General features: G+C 33.8%; 1 protein-coding gene across 1 annotated transcript; it reads left to right on the top strand.

The window, feature by feature from the left end:
• The first annotated feature begins 2,541 nt into the window (after positions 1-2,541).
• Positions 2,542-10,596, top strand: LOC140872565 (probable trehalose-phosphate phosphatase 2). Its single transcript, XM_073275435.1, has 8 exons — positions 2,542-2,604; positions 8,357-8,529; positions 8,963-9,103; positions 9,222-9,293; positions 9,379-9,561; positions 9,803-9,904; positions 10,000-10,218; positions 10,313-10,596. Exons 2-8 carry the CDS (start codon positions 8,365-8,367, stop codon positions 10,454-10,456), a joined length of 1,026 nt encoding a protein of 341 aa, XP_073131536.1. The 5' UTR covers positions 2,542-2,604; positions 8,357-8,364; the 3' UTR covers positions 10,457-10,596.
• Positions 10,597-19,258: the final 8,662 nt, after the last annotated feature.

Below are 19,258 nucleotides of genomic sequence, written 5' to 3'. Positions count from 1 at the left end.
TAAATTATGTATAATTCATTTAAATATTTCTTATTGTTAATGTTTAAATTTCAAATTTTATTTGTCAGTTAATTCAAATATAATTGTTGCTCAAAAAATATTTTGAATATTCATGTTAGTATATTTTTATAAATGTAAAATCATTATATTTTACTATTAATTATTTTAAATATTTATTAACGAAAGAATCTATACAATATAATAAATAATAATGCATGAATATTTTAGAATAATCACCTTGATCAAATTAATGGATGGACAAAAATGTCCCTTACTACTTATAAGTTTATAATTTATAACTACCATATTTTAACTTTATTTTTCAATTTAAAAATATAAAAAAATATTTATTATTTTTAAATGTAATATAAACTATTTATGTAAGCGAATTTCCGTGTGTGCGTGAAATACTAGTATAAATAAAATAGGAACACGAACCTTCATGCATGATGTCCGGTGAAAGTTTTGATTGAAAGGAAATGGAGGAACGAGGTGATGGCAATCTTTTTTAATTAGGTAATTTTATAATAATATAACAATTACATAAATAGATCATTTTTTAATTTTGTGCATATTGCCAGAGCTACTTTCACTGCTGCCAGACCCAAACTAATGAGTTTGGCTAATTTATCCACTCAAATTCAGAGCCCAAATAAACGTAAAGCTTTTTACGCTCATCTAGAAAGTATAAAAATAAAACAATCTCTTCTTTTTTTTTTTTTTTTTCACTTTAAAAAATGTTAGGAGAACAAATTAGAGATTAATTTTGTGAGATAGATTTTTTTATCCAATTCAATCCATAAAAATAGTTTTTTTTATGTCAAAAGTATTTTTTTTCTCATGGGAGACCTATTTTTTTATTATTATTTTCAGAATTATTCTTAAAAAATTCAAGAAGACTTTTATATATATATATATATATATATATATATAGAATTTATGGTTTTTGTATTTTAATTGATTATAGTATACTGTATATCAGTGTAGTGTTTTAAAACAGTTTCAAATCTGGACCGTGTGGAACTAGGGGTGTTTATCAGCTTGTTCGGTTCGATTTTCGATTTTTTATTTTGGTCTTTTACGTTGTAAAAAATATATAATCCGATATCTGAACCGTTTTCCTTCGGTTCGGTTCGGTTCAATTTTCTAGTAAAACGGGTTCGATTATTTCAGTTTTGATACAATTATTTTAATTAATAATATAAATATATTTTAAAATATAATATGTTATATATCTTTTTACATAATTTTTTTGTAAAACCTTTAAATTCAAATTCTAAATGACAAATGAACAACAATCAACTAAAAATGATTAAAAGTCATTCTTTATTCACTAGATATCATCTCATAAAATATATAATATAAATAAAATTATAAATTTAATGAAACTTCGGTTTTTTCGGTCGGTTCCGTTTTGACATATATAAGCCGAAACCGAGATAAATAAATTTCGGTTTTCATATGGATATTCGAATTTCAAATTCCGATTTCGGTATGGTTCTATGTTTAGTTCGATTTGGATTCATGATTTTTTCGGTTTTATCAGACGTTTGAACACCCCGAATCATAATTGAAATAATAAACTGAATTTACATTTTAAAATCTCTTAACACAAAAGACAAATTTTTGTAATATGGTTATCGAATAATTAACTTTATTTAAATTGGTTACCTCACTTTTTTCCTCATTATTTTTTTCTTGTTTAATAAAGTTAAAGAATATTCCTCGTTCGTTGAAAACCAAAACCGAATTACATCTAAACAGTTCCATTCTGTTCCGTCTGCACATTTTTTTTTTTGGAATCAAAATTATCAATTTCATAAATGGACAAAAACAAAACACAAAATTTCAGATAGATCAAATTCTTTTGATTAAAAATAAAATAAAATCGGTCAGTATATCCATTATTATATTATTAAGGTGAAGGGAGACCGACAACATGGTCGGATGATATATATGATATTTTTTTTCTCATTTCCATTTTTTTTAAAACCAATTTCAAAAATTTCCAAAATACTCTGATCACTTTTTATAATTTTTTTTGACGGAATCACTTTTTATAATTTAAATTGAACAAAAATGTAAAAATATCAAATGACGTATAAACACACGGGTGTGACACATGCGTTCATTTAGGAGTGTCAAAATTGAACTTAACCCGTTAACCGACACGAGTCGACCTCAAAAAATATCTGGTTAAGATTAATATGGTTTTTGGGTTTGGTTTGAGTTAATAGAATTAATTAGACTCGGATTATCATTTTCGGATTGATTTGGGTCCGAGTTGAAAAATTTTGACAACCCAACACGAATCCACAACCCATCCAAATTGAGACGTCTGCGTTGATTTACTGATGATAATAATAACAGAATAAATATGGGAGGTGGGGTTAAAATTGGCAATGGACAAAGTTGGGAAAGTGGCAGCAGCAAATACAAGCGTGGCAACAAGGAATATCCCCAACCCCCCTAAACCCTTCCCCTCTATAAATACCAACACGTCTCCCCTCTGCTTCTCTCTCCCCTCTCCCCTTCCTTCATGTTCAGCTAGCAAGTGTCGGTCTCCATCGCAACCAAAGAAGCTCTGTTTCACCAATCTCCCTCGTAAGTTTTCTTTCATGTTTAGGCTCATTTTTCGCTTTATAATCCATAGATCGCAAGTGCTCGTTCTTTCTTCGTGATCTCCTGAAGATCAAAATGTCATTTCTCTGATACGAATCCGATTTCACCGGCGAACGGCCGGAGATTAGGTTTTTTTTGTTTGTTTAAAGAGTTTTCAGCTGATTGCAGCAGCGTCTGTTGAGTGCATTAGGCGGCGAGCATGTGATCGATAATCGAAAAGATCTGATGAGATGAATCAGAAATTTGTTTTGTTTATCTTTTAATGAATCGTTTGACTGATTTTTGTTTACTCCCCAAAATATTGGGAAAAAAAAAAAAGAAAAGAAGAGGTTAGCGATCGTGTAAGTTTTCGCCTTTACTGCGCGCGTGGGTGTCAAAATCTGGGCAGACAGAGAGGTGGACGCGCCGCTGGAATTGAATGGCGGCAGATTTTGCGGAACCTTTTTTCGGTTACTTTCGTTTGTTAGTTAACTTGAGATTTATGCACCGCACACGTGTCTTCATGACTTTCCGTGGGCCTCCTTTTGACCTGTAGGCCCACTGGGTTTCTATCTTAGGGGCCCATTGTTGCACGGCTAGGATTTTGTTCAACTCTTTTTTTGGGGATGGAAATAATTTTTTAAAACGTTAGTTTATGATTAGAAGTGAATCCTTGGTAAGATTATGGGATCATCATGTTGGTTAGTTTACTTTCATTTTTCCCTTTTATCTTCGGAAATTTAGAAAAAATAATTTCCTTTTGTTTTTTGTTTTAAGCAAAATATACTATTTTCAGATCTTTATTGTACTTTGGTGCAATGAAAATTATTCAGACTAATATATTTCAAATGGAACCAATATTATAAAGACATTATATATATATATATATATATATATATATATATATATATATATATATATATATATATATATATAGAGAAATGCTCAGCTGCCCAACCATGTTTTTCCACTTGGTCCGCGAACTCATTACCGTGTTTTAGTGGTCGCGGACCAAATGAGAAAATATGGTTGGGCAGCTGAAAATTCATATATATATATATATATATATATATATTATATATAACTTTGTTCAATTTTTTGAGATGTATCTCTTATCGATAAAAAAATATTATTCCTCAACAGATATAGATCGGGTCGGACCTATAGGTATGTGGGACCATTGAGCCTTACTCCACCAATAATTAATTATATACTCATGAAAATTCTTCACCCAATCTCCGCGAGAATCCCTTCGTCCTTATCATGGAACGTTAAATTAATTTGATGCAGTAGTCATGCCACGCGTGACTAATATTACTTCTTTTAAGTAGGTGTAAATGTAAATCACCTTTTTTTTTAAATATATTATATAAATCAACTTTTTAATTTTTTTGTGGACATAAGTAAACACCTTTTTTTAGGTAGAGCTTCTGTTGAATTAACCTCCTCTAGTGCTAGGTTTAATTAGTTGGGTATCAAAAAGTAGAACGGATCATGGGATACCAAAAATATTATGCTATACCAGATGAAATTTTCCGGTATAGTCACCCCAACAAAAGTTTATACCAAGAAGCATTGGATAGCCCAACAAGTATTGTTACATCATATATTTACCATTGGATTATTTGGAGTGAGTCTTTGAATTTTCTTCCTTTATTTGTTCTGTTACTTTCACGAAGTATATACCATACACATGTTAATGTTGCGACTCAATCCCAAGAAAGCTATTTTTTATCGTAAACCTTGAGATCTTATACCAACTAATTATAACGCACCAAATATTTTTTTAACGTGTTTCCGAAAAAAAGTGTTGAATATTGTATTATATATATATATAAATATTTAAAAAAATGAAGCATTGGAAAACTAATTTCTGTGTTCCCCCCCCTTAAAAAAAAAAGATCCCAATAAAATAGTTTTAGGAGAAACATATTTTTTGAAGTTGTTTAATTTACTTTTTAAATCTACTCATAGTGCATGAAAATCTTCGATTTTGTACGGGAACTCGTTAAAAGCGCCACTTGTTTCTTTTGGTGTTGCACATCTATATCTATAATGCCAACCCTAGCTAGTATTCAGGTCGACCTATTATCTCTAGCCTAAGTACAAGTATCAAAATAGTTTTACCTTACTTCAGACATATAATCTGATGCATTATTTCAGTTTCATTTTTTCCCTCAAGCCCATGCAGTAATTTCTTATATATAGTAATTTTCATGGCTAAAGTCATCTATCAAAATATATACATATATATATATATATATATATATATAGACACACACACCCCAAGTCATGTATCTAATAATGTTAGATGTCTCATATGAACTTCTTGAGAGTTGTGTAAATGGATTTGGATAACTCTCATGCTGAGGTAGCTTTTCGGGTAGAGTTAGACGATCGAGTCCATTATTTTAATATAATATAAGAGTAAAGACTAATTGTTATGTCTTGGATTACCCTTATGAGCCACTCGAAGGCATACCATTAATGTGTGTTAGACTGCTCATATGGACCACCCGCTAAGGTTTAATTGTTCGTTCCTAGGTGTGTGGAGGTGAGTTAGATATCGGTTGGATTAAGTTTTTGAGAGTTGTATATACAGACTTGGACAATCTCGAGTTCAACTAATTTTTAAGTGGCTTTAGGCATAAAACATTATTTACAAAGACTGATATGATCATACAATGGAAGGTGCCAATAATGGAAATGAAAACAAGTTTACCATATCTTGCCCGTTTCTAGAGTTGACACTTGCCGCATAAGTATTTTAGAATCGAAAGAATATTGGTTGATGACTTCTTTTTCTCGATGGCCATTAATTAAATAACAACCATTATAATACTCCTACCTCTAACCTAATACATTCAAAATCAATTAGTCGGTACCCCTTATATAAATAAACAACCTACAACAGATTAGCAAATTGATGTGCATTCATGTATCCTAGTATTCATCTATTAAATATTACTTTGTTTTTGCCACTTCTAGGTAGTTTCTAGGATTTGACATTTGCGTCTTATGCGGTGTGTCTTTTGTGGGGTTCTGTCAAAGTCCACTCTTTTTTTTTTTTTTTTTTTTTTTCTTTTTTCCAAAAAAATCTTTTCGCATTCTTGATGTGTCGCGCCACAATAACTCGACATGAAGCTTTTTTCCATTCAACCTTTTTCTAGTTAAAGAATCTTAAGTGGACATCCCTTAAAGTGAAAACCCACTTTAGTTTTGCCACAGGCCATTGGCCGGTCCACTGGTATCAGCGTCCAAATCAAGAACGAGGTGTAAACACCTCATCCTTAAAAATATTTATTTGAAACAGTATATATTAGACGTCTCTTAAATATATAAAAAGTAATACTTTTCGTATAAAAAATACTTTTTATTTCATTGGATCGAATAACAAATCTGTCTCACAAAGTTGACTTATAAGAAGACCATTTTATAAGAATTTCTGTGCTTTGTTTTCCTTTGTTCATGCATGGTTTTTGAAAGTCGAGCTGACATGGATTACCTAATCATGTTTTTAAATTATGTGTCGTTTAACTTGTTATTATTGTAGCATTTTTTTTTTTTTTAACGTGGAGAGAATCTTCTTAATCGTTGAACATTCATTTTCATGGGAGGAACTAAAGTTAATTTAATCAGTCAAATTTGCATGTGTTTGCTTTTGTTTTATCAAAAATATTATTTTCAAATAGTGTCTCCTTCAATCATGGGCACATGGTCAGACCACGTAGTATAATAAATGAGATATTGATAGATTAATTTGGTTCTGGCATGCAGACTTAGCTTTTTCCAATGATAATGAATTTAAAAAAAAAAATGAGTGTGTTTTGCTTGATTATGAAAACGAAATTTTTAATTCTAGCAAGGCTAGTTCAGTTTCTTTCTGGGGGAGGCCCTTTTTCTTGCTAGAATTGTGGCTGATTTTGTATTGTTTTAACTCACAATCGCAGGTGCAATTCTGTTGTAGGAGTTGATTTAAGGTCTCATGCAAATGCTCTCCGATTATATATTAATCATTTTGATTCTTGAATTTGTATATGAATTTCTTAACCTAAGATTGTTCGTCTCTTTTCCAAACTCACCATGTATTGATGTAAAAAGTGGTTTGTATGGTTGAAGGGAGAAAGTCTAAGAAAACAGTTGGCTGCCGTTGGAAGAGAAATAAGTAGGTAGTTGGGATTTGGGAGGGGGGTGGCGTGGAGCCATGTGCCTGCATTCATGCATGACAACATACTTAACTAACCCTACATTTAATGAGCCTTGGAAATATTCCATGCTTAAATTCATCGTCATGGGCTTGGTCGATTTGCCTTTTTTTTTTAAAAAAAATATACGAGGTTTGATACGTTGTATACTCACCGTTGACACTTATTTGAGCATATCTGAGAATAACACCCGCCATATATGTATATAGTTTCTTTTTTTTTTTCTTTGAAATACATAGAATTTTTCGTTTTTCTTATAAACTAAACTAGCTGTCGTACTGTGAAAATTATAGGCAATAGAGGCCTAATAGCTTTATGTCAATTATTTTGAAGTCCAAGTGGATTAGTAGCGGAAGGAGGAAAAAAACTTGTCGATATGATAAGTATTAGTTCTGAAAAATTAGAATAAATGGGAATTTAGGACTAGAAAAAAAGTGGTGGGTAACAAAATAGACTTGATCAATTTCACATAGCATTAGTTCTTTTTTTTTTTAATTAAAAAAATTATTTAAAAATTTAAAAATTCTTGGATTGTAGACAACGATGCCATTAATGCATTATGGTGGTATTGGTTTGCTGAAAGTAACACATTGATTGAGACCTTAACAAAGTTAATGCGTTGAACGTACATCTTTTCAATTGGCCATGTAATGTTGAGTCACCCGAATCCGACTTAAATCATTTATAAAGATAAACAAAAAAAATTTATTAGTTATTCACTTGTTTTCAAATCAAATCGTGCTCTAGAAAAATACCTTTTTTGATCTCATAAATCATGTTTGCCCTTTCTTTTATGTGTATTTGTCCTATTGTGTACTTGCTTTCTAAAATTGAAAATGACCATTTATCCTATACATTTGGTGTCTATTGTTTTTAATTAACTTTCATCTCATTCTTTATATGGGTTGTCTTTATCATGCGTGTTTGTTTAGGAGATTTTTATAGAGTATAAAAATCTAAACATTTTCTTAAACGATTGACCCCATTTAATTTTAAAATACATACATGCACCCCTGATATTTTTTTAGTTAATATATAAAATATTGTTAATTTGCATTTATTAAGATGTTTTGTGGGACATGGTATGCTTTTGGGTTAAACAAAGGGGCGATCTCAAATACTCAATTCTTGTGTATTCTTATAAAAACACCTTCAATTTCGTCTTTTTTGGTTCTTGAATTTCAGTTTCCAATCCCCGAATGCTCGAATCGAGCACGCACCTTGATCAGTATATTGCTTTCATGCAAACTATTATCAAGTAAAAACAACTTTGTGAAGAACTGATCCAAGTTATTTTCATATTGGGAGAACGACGGATAAAATTATTAATTTTTTTAAAAAAAATTCCATTGGAAGACAGAAGGCACAAGCGCGACCATTAATAAATTAAATCGTCCAGGCTGAAGCCCATTACTCAAAATAACTAAAATGGGCTCGCTACTCTTCCTTTGTAATATCATTTTTTTTTTTTTTTTGTGCGTGAATAATAAATAAATTAATTTTTTTATATATAAAAGAAACATAATCTTGATACTGGATTTTTATTGCAGATAAAGGCATGGCGAAGGACAATATCCGGAAGCTTTACAGGGCCATGGGTCTTCAGAAAAGCCTGTCTGGCGACCAAACCAATGGGTCGAGCTCAAACAAAAGATTGGAAACGCAGCCCACTCGTTTGGGTCTTGAAAAGCCCACTGCAGATTCCTATTATATTTCTTGGCTCGTAAGTCCCCCGAAATTAAAATTATTCATCATCAGTTGTTTCATATATACACATATATTGTATATTCTCAAAAAACTCAAGTATTCGACCAAATAGCATAAAACTCAAGTATATATATCTCATATCATACGTATATTTGCACTTTGCATTACGGAATATTTATATATTATATACTAGTGCTTAGGTACACGCGACACTCGTTGAATAGTTGGAAAAATTATAATTGATTTTTGATTTTTTAAAGTCATAAATGATATAAATTTTTTATATATATAAATAGATAAAGATAAATAATTTTTTTTTATCAATTTAATTATTTTTTAGAGTTGGTAAGATAAGTTACACTAAAGATACCAAAGTTAGTTAGTCTAAAACCTTTTTGCTTTATAATATAGCATAGATAGAATAATATGTATGTATATGTGTGTTTCAGGAGGAACATCCTTCAGCACTACGTTGTTTCAATTTGATGATGAGCGCTACCAAAGGGAAGCAAATTGTCTTGTTTTTAGACTACGATGGCACTCTTTCGCCTATTGTAAATGATCCTAACCGCGCATTCATGACTGATCGGGTAAATTTATTGTTTCATACATCTTGAATCCTCTGGAGCATGTGCTGTGGCCTTACAAGTTACAACTACATATCCTATTTAAATTCCATTCATAATTCGAGTCTTGGTTGAATTTTAGATGCGGTCAGCTGTACGTGAAGTCGCCAAGCATTTCCCTACAGCTATAATCAGCGGTAGGAGTCGAGAGAAGGTAACAAGAGATTTGTATATTATTACTCCCCCTGTCCTAAACTGTTGGTTCGATTTGATGAACATATGTGTGTATCATCCATCAGGTTTATGATTTTGTTAAGTTAGATGAAGTTTACTATGCCGGGAGCCATGGCATGGATATAATGGGACCTCCATCGAATACAAAATCTTACGATGGAAAGTATCAGATGAATACACTAAATGACAAGGGAAATGAATTCACCATTTACCAACCTGCTAAGGAGCATCTTCCCTCAATCAAAAAGGTAATGGCAATTTTTTACTTTCGCCAATTATTTTGAACACTTGTTACCATTATTTTCCTGCTGGAAATTATTAGTTACTAGCTAGGTTGATTGTCCTGTCCCGACATAGCTTTTGCCTGCATATTTTTCTATGTATGTGTAACAATATCAAGGATACAAGTATTTGGTATTTAGTCAGATATTATTCCTTCTTTTTCTTTTTTTCTTGTCAGAGATGATATCCATTTCTTGTTGATTACAGATGCTAAAAGAGCTGAAAAAAAGAACATGTGATGTACCAGGTGCTTTTGTAGAGGACAATAGGTTCTGTATTTCAGTGCATTATCGACACGTCTTAGATGAGGTGCGTACTCGCGGACTATTCGGCTTTTGATCAGTATCGTAAGTTATAGAAATGTCTTTAGCAAAAATTAAGACATCTACATCCAAATTGTGTAGGATTATGGCATGCTTGAGGAGATAATACAAGATGTGCTTTCGGAATATCCTTGTTTTCATCTAACACGGGGTAAGAAAGTTATGGAGATTAGGCCATCCATCAAATGGAACAAAGGTGATGCTCTGGTGTATTTGCTTGACACTCTTGGATTTGCTGATTCTACCAACGTCCTCCCAATTTACATTGGCGACGACAGAACTGATGAAGACGCTTTTAAGGTATCCATCCAATATTTCATAGACTCAAAAACTTGTCCTCATCGATGATTTTCGATAGGATCCTAAACCAAAAATCCTTTCATTCTGTGCATAGGTACTTAGAAGTAGAGAAGAAGGGTATCCCATCATAGTATCGTCTGTACCGAGACAAACCTCAGCTTCATACTCACTACTCGATCCGTCGGAAGTACTGTCATTTTTGATACACTTGGCCAGGTGGGCCGAGGCATTTCCCTGAGCATTGGCAACCAAGTATTCACAATGTATGTGCAAGCATTGTTCTTGCATATTTTTATGCATAGTTTTATGTTTGCGGTTTAGGAATATAGATTAAGGGGAAATTTGGAACCGGCTAATTTTTTGAAGCCGCCATGTATGTTCCCATTCTCCCATGCTACTACTATATTGCAGCTCAGCTCTGTTCTACAAGTATTTGGTTTGAAAATCTATACGAACGTTTCCTTTTCTTCTATAATTTGTCATTACGCTTTGATATGTACACACACACACACACGAGCGCTTCGTTTGGCACGATGTGGCAAGTGCGCCTATCATTACGTTTTGATATGTACACACACACACACGAGCACTTCGTTTGGCACGATGTGGCAAGTGCGCCTATTATACTAGATAGAACAACTGGTGACAGTAGAACATAACTAGGTTGGATATGGTTTTCATTTGACTTGTTCTGTGTTGTATATAGAATCATCAGCTAGGAAAGTGGGGAAACAAGAAATTTCTCAAAATCTTTGCTTTATAGAGGGAATCCACCAACTTTAAACCACAGATAGAATGATGAAAATTAATGGAACAAAAGATGCAACTAGGAAACTTGACATGTTCCCATGATGGTGATAGTTCCATGTGATTTAATAGGGCTACTTGCAATAGATACTAATGTTTTGTAAAGATGGAATACCCACTAATTCACCAACTTAGAGTCACTTGGGACAAAACAAAATGACGTAATTAAATACGAAGAATATAATTATAAACAATTTATTTTTATGAAAATATTATATATATATATATATATAATATAAATAGAATGAAAATGGAACTGTCAATGTATAACCGCAAAAAATGTTGATTTAAAGGGAAATCAATCAAATTCTACTTCTATCAGTCTATGAATTAATGATCATTTATAATTTTTTTTCTTATGTCTTGTTCTTGTTTGTTATTCCCCCTTCTCATGCTAAACTATTGTGTCATTTTATTAAAGTTGGTGTGCGTAAATCCGTTCTTTGGGGCGGTTTCCGAAGAGATAGGTTTACTTAACTTATTTCGGGTAACTCTTAGCCCAAGTCCCCATTTTTCTCGTTTGATGAATTTGTGATAGATTTCTACATGAACAAACTGGAGATTACCATTATAAGAAGAGTTCATCGACATGCTTATTAATTATGAAACCACAAAAAAGAAAAGAAAAAAAAAACAAAGAGCATGTTTTCTTAGTGGGCTCATCTTCTAGGACGAAGGGGCGTAAAAACTAGCGTGTAGGTTTTCCATGAGACGATCTCATGTATATATATTTGTGAGTCGATCTATTCATATTTACATCGAAAAATAATATTTTTGACATTAAAATTAATATTTTTTCATTAGTCAGGTAGGGTCGAAGTGTTTCATAAAATTGAACCGTAAAATGTTGTCATAGGAGTTTTTGCTATATACATATACACACATACAATTATCAAAACATTTATCTATCTTTATCGGTATTGTCAAGAAAGATAGAAGATTTGCTGAAATGGTGAAACTCCATTCAAAGAGAGAAAATTTTCCTGCAAAACTGTACAAAACTTCATAAAAATAGAAAGAAAACAAAATGGATTTATATAGTTTCCTAACTAAAGAATGAAGTGTTTCGACTTATTAAAACCATGTTTCGCCAATCCGTGTACCAATAACACTCCCTCAAGATTGATGTATATTCAACACACCAATCTTGGATAATAGAAATTCATGTTGCTCACGACCCATGTTTTTTGTAAAAATATCCGCAAGCTACTAAGAGATAGAGACATAGACGGTCTTGATTATCTCATTTTTTTTAAATCTTTTCTCGAATCAAATGACAATCAATTTCAATGTGTTTCGTGCATTCATGAAACAAAGGATTTGCAGCAATGTGCACACCGCTTTATTATCACAATATAAGGTGTAGTAAGAAACTGGACTCCCATATTGTCTTTCACTCGGCACTCCGATTCAGCAAACGATCTCGAGACAATGCTTGTAGTAGCCCGATTTTTGAAATAAGTAATTAATTATCTAAGCACGTTTATAATAATTAAAACATGATTAAAGAATCAAAAAATTAAAACATGATTAAAGGATTATCGGATGATATCATTAAATAGAAAATCGGATTCAAGACGTTCAAAAATGGTCCGAAGGAATCCTATTGTTCAAATTAACAATTCGGGAGGACCGAACTTGAGCTATGTTTAGTTCGGTGGTTCCGTTCCCTCGGAAGCTAGAGTGGAGTTCGGAAGCTCTAGGTAGATCGGAAGCTCCGATTATGAGTTCGACAGATCCGAACTTTCTCCCGACAAACAGATATGAGTTTCTGATTGGTGATTTGATAAGAGTGCATTCGGAAGCTCTAAACCCCTAGTTCGAAAGGTCCAAACTCTGTCGACAGCTGTGTTGTCCAATCAAAGAACACGCATTCAGTGGTTAGAGATCGAAAGCTCCGATTAGAGAGATCGAAAGTTCCGAAGATCGTTCAAAAGCTCCAAACGAGAGATCAGACGTTCCGATCGATGTCTATAAATAGGAGACCCTCATTTCCTTGCTCACTTCTCTTTCTTTTCTCTCGTTTTTCCTGCTTGATTCTAGTGGGTTCTATTCGCCGTTTCGGAGGCCATTTGAAAGCGAGGCGCTACTAGGGTCGTAGCAGAGTTGTGCCTAGAGTTTGGGGTCATCATCATCAAAGGGCTGACGACGGATGTAAGTATAAGGCTAGTCTCTGATTAGCTTCTGTGAGTAGCTATTAATCTAGTTAAAAATTTTAGTAAGAGGGTGTTTGTGAGAGTTTTAAGCTCTTAAAAACATCTTTTAAGCTGTTTTAGAGCTTAAAAGCTCTCCGCATCTGTTTGGTAAATTTTTTTAGAAACAACTTATAAGCTGTCAAAATAAGTTGTTTGACAGCTTATAAGTTGTTTTTAAAAAAGTAAGGGGGAGGTACTTTTTTCAAAAAGAACTTATTTTAACATTCTATCTCTCTAAAATATCCTTAAATATTTTAATAAATTTCCATCATATCCTTCACCAATTAAATATTAAATATTATTTTTAAAAAAAATTCCAAATCACATAAAATTTTTCTAAAATAAAATATTATAACAATTTTATTTTTTAATATATGTTTATTCTAAAACTATTTTCATATATGTATAACTCGAAACATTATTTTCATATAATTATACCTTTTTTGGTAATTTCGACGATAAAAAGATCTTATAATACCAAACACATCAACATCTTTAAGTTATTTAAAATAAGTTTATCCAAACACTTTAACAGCTTATTTTTAAAATAAGTTCTAACAGCTTATAAGCTCTTTTTAATAAGGTTAGCCAAACACCCTCTAAGTGATAAGTGATATGATGATTATCTGCTTATATGCTTGGACTTGCGTACCTGAGTGGATAGGTTGCTTGAGTTGCTTGACTAGAGATACGGACGTACTATCTGAGATATCCTGTTTGAGTATGCATGTTCTACGTTTGCATGGATTAATTACATATATTATGTCACGGTTATTATGCTGCATGTATTTATCATTTTTAGCCCGTACCTTGATATAACCCATAGTGGATCGCTCATTCCTGAGTTATTGAGTGGATGTGCTCTTGATGTGAATGCCCAGCGTGCTACATACTATGACGCAACTTGACTGAGCAGTGATTCTATCATGATAGGTTCCTGGTATCCGTTCATTTGCGTTAGCATTCATAGCATGCATGTACTTCTACCTTCATGCTGAGCATTGTTATCACTCACATCCGTGTATTTTCTTTGAACATCCCATTCGACGGGGTAGTTGCAGGTTGCCCAGATTTTGGATCAGTTTTTATTTGGCGACAAGGGGTTTTGTTCACAGTGGATGTCGACAGAGTTATTTAAGAATGATCCTCTTGTGTATTGAAATTCGATCGGGTTTTATGTTATTTCGGGTTCTAGTTATTTACCAGTTGTATACTGTCTGGTTAGTATTGATTTATGATTTCCATAGTTATCTCTGATTATTGATGTTTAAGTTAATTGCATACTTAAATCTTTGTTAGTAGGTGATTGTAGAGTGGGTTACTACATTTATGGTATTAGAGCATGCATTAGATCTTTGGAATATAGAACCTTCTATTAGGTTTGATTTTCATTGGGACATTATAGTAAATGGACAAACTCGACGACGAGAGTAGACATGACAGCGACGGACGTTGGGGAAATGTCCAGAGACATCCCCAAGACCTCCATCACCAGAGCGATCATCTTATATTTTATCTGCATAGATCTATTCAGTTGAGGCCTAAGACATTGGTGGGCAATGAGATGCCGGAGGTTACAAAGGATTGGTTGGAGCGCATGGAGTATTGTTTCCAATCATTTTCGGATCAGAGAAACATGTGAAGATGGAGATATTGTCATGAAGATTCTACCCCATCTACCAGATAATCGTACCCCTCAATATTGGAAGGATCTGGTGTTAGAAATATCAGGTAGATCTTTGGAGAAAAAGTTTGCAGTCAGGAGACTGAACTAGATAATCGTATCTTGTATTAAGCTTTTGGATTGTAAGTATCCATACTCGATATTAAAAATAAATTTTCTTTGTAAGCATTTGAATCATGTGTATTAATGATTCCAGACTTTTGAGAATTTCCTAGTTTGTTGTAACTAAAGATTTGTAATAAGAATCGTGTTACTGGTTCAATGATTTAATGTTTTCAATGTTGGATTATTTGGTTTGATTCCAGTATTTGTTTTATTAGTGTCCAACTACTGTGATTCTTGGACTATTTGAGTAATCTGGTTGTAAGTACTTGCCAAGTGATTATTTTTGGACGTTTCCCTAGGATGATTGGGTAAGTTTGTGATCTTGAGGACTGTTGCGAGGGAAGACGAGTTTCACCAGGGGCATGGTTTATACCAAGTGATGTAGACTATGATGGCTTTTCAATTTAGACAATGAGGAGGCGCGACCCTATCCCGGTATTTGTTTTGTGAGCGTTTGTATGCTTCATAGGACTTACAGGGAAGGCTATCTCAGTCTTGTTGTTTTACACAGTCGCAAATAAGGGTATTACTACCAGGAGTATTTTTAGTGATAATTGAATTCATTTTATTATAGTTAGTTGGTATTGGGTTAGTACCAAGGGAATATAATATACTCATCGTTTGATTTCGTCAGAGTTCTAGATTGGGGTTTTCTTTTGATAGTATTGCCTGAGATAGAGGATTATTCTTTGACTAGAGTAAGTTCCGAACTAAATATTCAATAAAATCTCTATCTGGGATTGGACTAGATTAGTTCTGCTGAATAAATTCAGTCTGGTTTAGAATTAGTGCCAGTGGTTACTTGCAGTTATTGTCTGACTTGGTCAGAGATAGGAAGGATAAATCTTTGGTGAAGATTTCTATATTTGACTTGGTCAGAGATAGGAAGGATAAATCTTTGGTGAAGATTTCTATATTCCAGTATTCTTGGGAAAAGTAATTCCTTGAATGAATCGCGATTTCATGGATTGATCAAAGAAAACACTGAGTTCAGAGTAGGTTAATCCATAGTGTTAGATTCCAGTAGGAATCAGGGACCGAAAGAATTTGGCAAAACTTGATCAAAACTTTGACGCTGAGCATAAGCCGCAGTCAATTGCTATCATTAGATGATACCATTACGTTTGTAAATGAGTACTTGCAGCTCCGTCGTAGTGGAATGTAAACCCTAGCAAAAATGGTAAGATTTTTGGGGGCTGGTTGTGCTTTAGGACTTAAGCAAGGGAATATTACCCTTGAGAGGCCATTAACGCGTACCATTAGAGTTGATCTAAATGTTTTCAGAGTATGAAAATCCATTATCACAAATAGTTAACAAGATCTGTTCAGAGTAAGACTTGGTGAGTTGCAGTGGTGTCAGTTGTTTTGACAGTGATTTAGATCAATACACTGATGAGTGAGCTGAGTCTTTTTCAGACTAGCTATGTGAGACCTATTGTTTCACTCAAGGCATGATTTATCCTATGGTGTTAAGAGGTTCTTGAAGTCTCTTCGTACGATTAGGAGCTGTGGTATTGTAAGACCAAGTGTAATTATTTTTAGTGGGCTCTAGCAAGATGAAACAATGATCGAACATGGGAGATGACGGTAGCTGAGACCTACAGATTTTAGGGTCTGGCGGGATTATTGTCACTGACTTCACGGGTTTCTTTTGATGCGCTAGATCATTGACGTGACTGTTTCTACATGGTCGATTCGGAAGTAACCTAGATTCCGACATAGTTTTTGAGAGTTTCACAATTATCATATGTCCTTGCTTGTGTTCACCGAGATGTGTGAGCAACGAGTTGATAGATTTTCTTTGTCAGTAAGTGAACTGTATTCTCGTTTTGAATACTGGGACTATTGTCTAAAGTCGTGAGACAGATGAACCATTCGATTCAGTCTTTAGTACCAGGAGTTGTACTAACTGAAACAAGCATCCAACAGTTTTTCGATATTGTACTTTTCAGGGTAATAAATCTGAATGTTTCTGTTCTTTAAGACAGGTGAATTTCGGACAACAACGTTGTCACAGTGCAGAAAAATTTGCTGAGAATTTTTCATTTTTGCAATAGTAATATTATTTTGGGTACAATGAATCACGTTTAATATATAGAGTAACTCAGTTTTGTTTTCTCGAGGATGGTTTATTCAGAGGTTGGCTCTGGGTTACGAGTTTTGGCTCAGTTAGCCAATAGGAATGATTGTAAGGATTTATCAATCGTTGATTGACCTTGAGATATCAGGACCAGTAATAGATCAGAAAGTGATACAGTAGAGTTGTATCTTATCCTTTTACTTGATATCGACATATGATAGCTAGCGTAGATGACCTAAAGGATTGTAGTAGAAGCTGTATGTTTCCAGATTGGATTAGTTACTAGTTGCAATGGTTGATTGCAATTCTTCAAGGATGTTCTATTGATAGGTGAGTTACAGTAACTAAAATTCTCAAGACAGTTATGTTCCTTTCAGTTTCAGTCGAAAGCATGTAATTAGCTAGAAGGGCTACTTGTACTTTCTGTAGATTGTTCAAATTGATGGTATTGCTAGCCATAGTGTTGCAAGAGCTGATGAGATAATTTTGGTACAGTCTAGTTAGACAACACTACATTTGATTATACTGTGCATAAGTTAGATATCAGAAGAATCTCGAATTAGTGTTGTACCAGCTATCGTGATCAACGGCCGGTACGTGGAGATCTGCTAGGATTTCAGGATATCTCTTGGTGGTTCAGCGGAAATTTTCACGTGATAGAATTGGGATTCCGTAATGAGACCAGTCTTGTATATGTGCTCAGATATTAAGTGAGTAGACTTTCATTCGAATTCAACCACATGACAAGGGAATTGATGATGGAGTTTTGTTGACTCGGCCAGTGGTGCCTTATATACTTGAACCATGAAGAGTGCTAGAGTTTAACATCAGCTTTGAGATGCAATAGTGTAATTCTAGATAAGCCATGTTCAGTTGTTTGAGACAATAGTAATGCATGTTCTACCTATGTAGACGAGTTTCGTATCTGATAAAGGAGCAAAAAATTTAGAATAAACTTGTTTGCTAGCCTTAACTAAATAGTTAGCGGATGACGCTGTAAATATTTAGCAAGAATGCACTTAACAATAAAGTCTTTAGTGCTAGATACAATGTAATTTTAGATATATTTTGGTGATTGGATTAGACTAAGTTCTAAGTTCAGAACGGGTGTGTATTCGACAGGGTATTCAGGTTTGCTAGAGGTTAAATTTTCTTGTGGTTTAGATCAATAATTGATCAACAGTTTTGGGAATCTTGTTGTGGGTACATTCTCAGGGTTGACCAAAACTTGATTTTGAGGACGAAATATCTTAAGTTGGGAAAACTGTAGTTAGAGATGTCAAAACAGGTTGGTGGGGCGGGCTGGTCTACAACCCATCGCAACCCACCATTAGAAGGGACGACCCATATTTAAGGCGGGTTGGAAAAACCCCAACCCACCAATTTTAAGTGGCGGGACGGGATAACCCGACGGTCTTATGTGTAATTTGGCGGGTTTTGACGGGCCAACTCGCAACCCACCACAACCCACCATTAGATGAGGTGGTGCGAACCGGCCCACCTTTAAGGCTAGTTGGAAAATAGTCAACCCAACCCGCCTATTTTATATGGCAGGACGGGTCAACCTAACAGTCCTAGCCCATTTTGACACCTATACCTGTAGTAGCCCGATTTCCGAAATAAGAAATTAATTGTCTAAGCATGTTTAGAATGGTTAAAACATGATTAAAAGATTCTCGGATGAGATTATTAAGTAGAAAATCGAATTCAGTACATTTGGAAATAGTCCGTAGGGTTAATACTGTTCAAACAATTCAGAAGAACCGAACTTAAGCTATGTTTAGTTCGGTTGTTCTAATCCCTTCGGAAGCTAGGGTGGAGTTCGGAAGCTCAGGGCTGATCGGAAGCTCCGATCCCGAGTTCGGAAGATCCGAACTTTTACTACAACAAATATGACTTTTTGCAGCGCGACATCAATATTGCACAATAAAAGCATGCTATTGATATTGTTATTAATATCGCGCACATTTGTGTGTGCTGTTAATATATTAATATCTTATAAAAATAACATTGCGCAATTATTGCACGCTGTAAATAATAGTTTCAAGGACTTGAAAATAAAAGCATGCTGTGAAAAATATCTTTCAACAGTGTGTAATATGTGCGATGTAAATAGTGGTGAAATAGAATATAAATCTATAGTGTGTGCTACGCCGTTGTTGGGCTTTT

Source organism: Henckelia pumila, unplaced genomic scaffold (genome assembly GCF_033568475.1).
Source record: "Henckelia pumila isolate YLH828 unplaced genomic scaffold, ASM3356847v2 CTG_466, whole genome shotgun sequence".
Taxonomy (NCBI): Eukaryota; Viridiplantae; Streptophyta; class Magnoliopsida; order Lamiales; family Gesneriaceae; genus Henckelia; species Henckelia pumila.
The sequence above is the reverse complement of the archived record's forward strand: the minus strand, read 5'-3'. Positions and strand labels throughout refer to the sequence as shown.

What these genes read in the sequence shown, in the direction of transcription:
- LOC140872565 (XM_073275435.1), top strand. Translation starts at nt 8,365, where the DNA reads ATGGCGAAGGACAATATCCGGAAGCTTTACAGGGCCATGGGTCTTCAG. An exon ending in CCTATTATATTTCTTGGCTC is followed by an intron (nt 8,530 to 8,962) that starts GTAAGTCCCCCG and finishes TGTGTGTTTCAG; the next exon opens with GAGGAACATCCTTCAGCACT. An exon ending in GCGGTAGGAGTCGAGAGAAG is followed by an intron (nt 9,294 to 9,378) that starts GTAACAAGAGAT and finishes ATCATCCATCAG; the next exon opens with GTTTATGATTTTGTTAAGTT.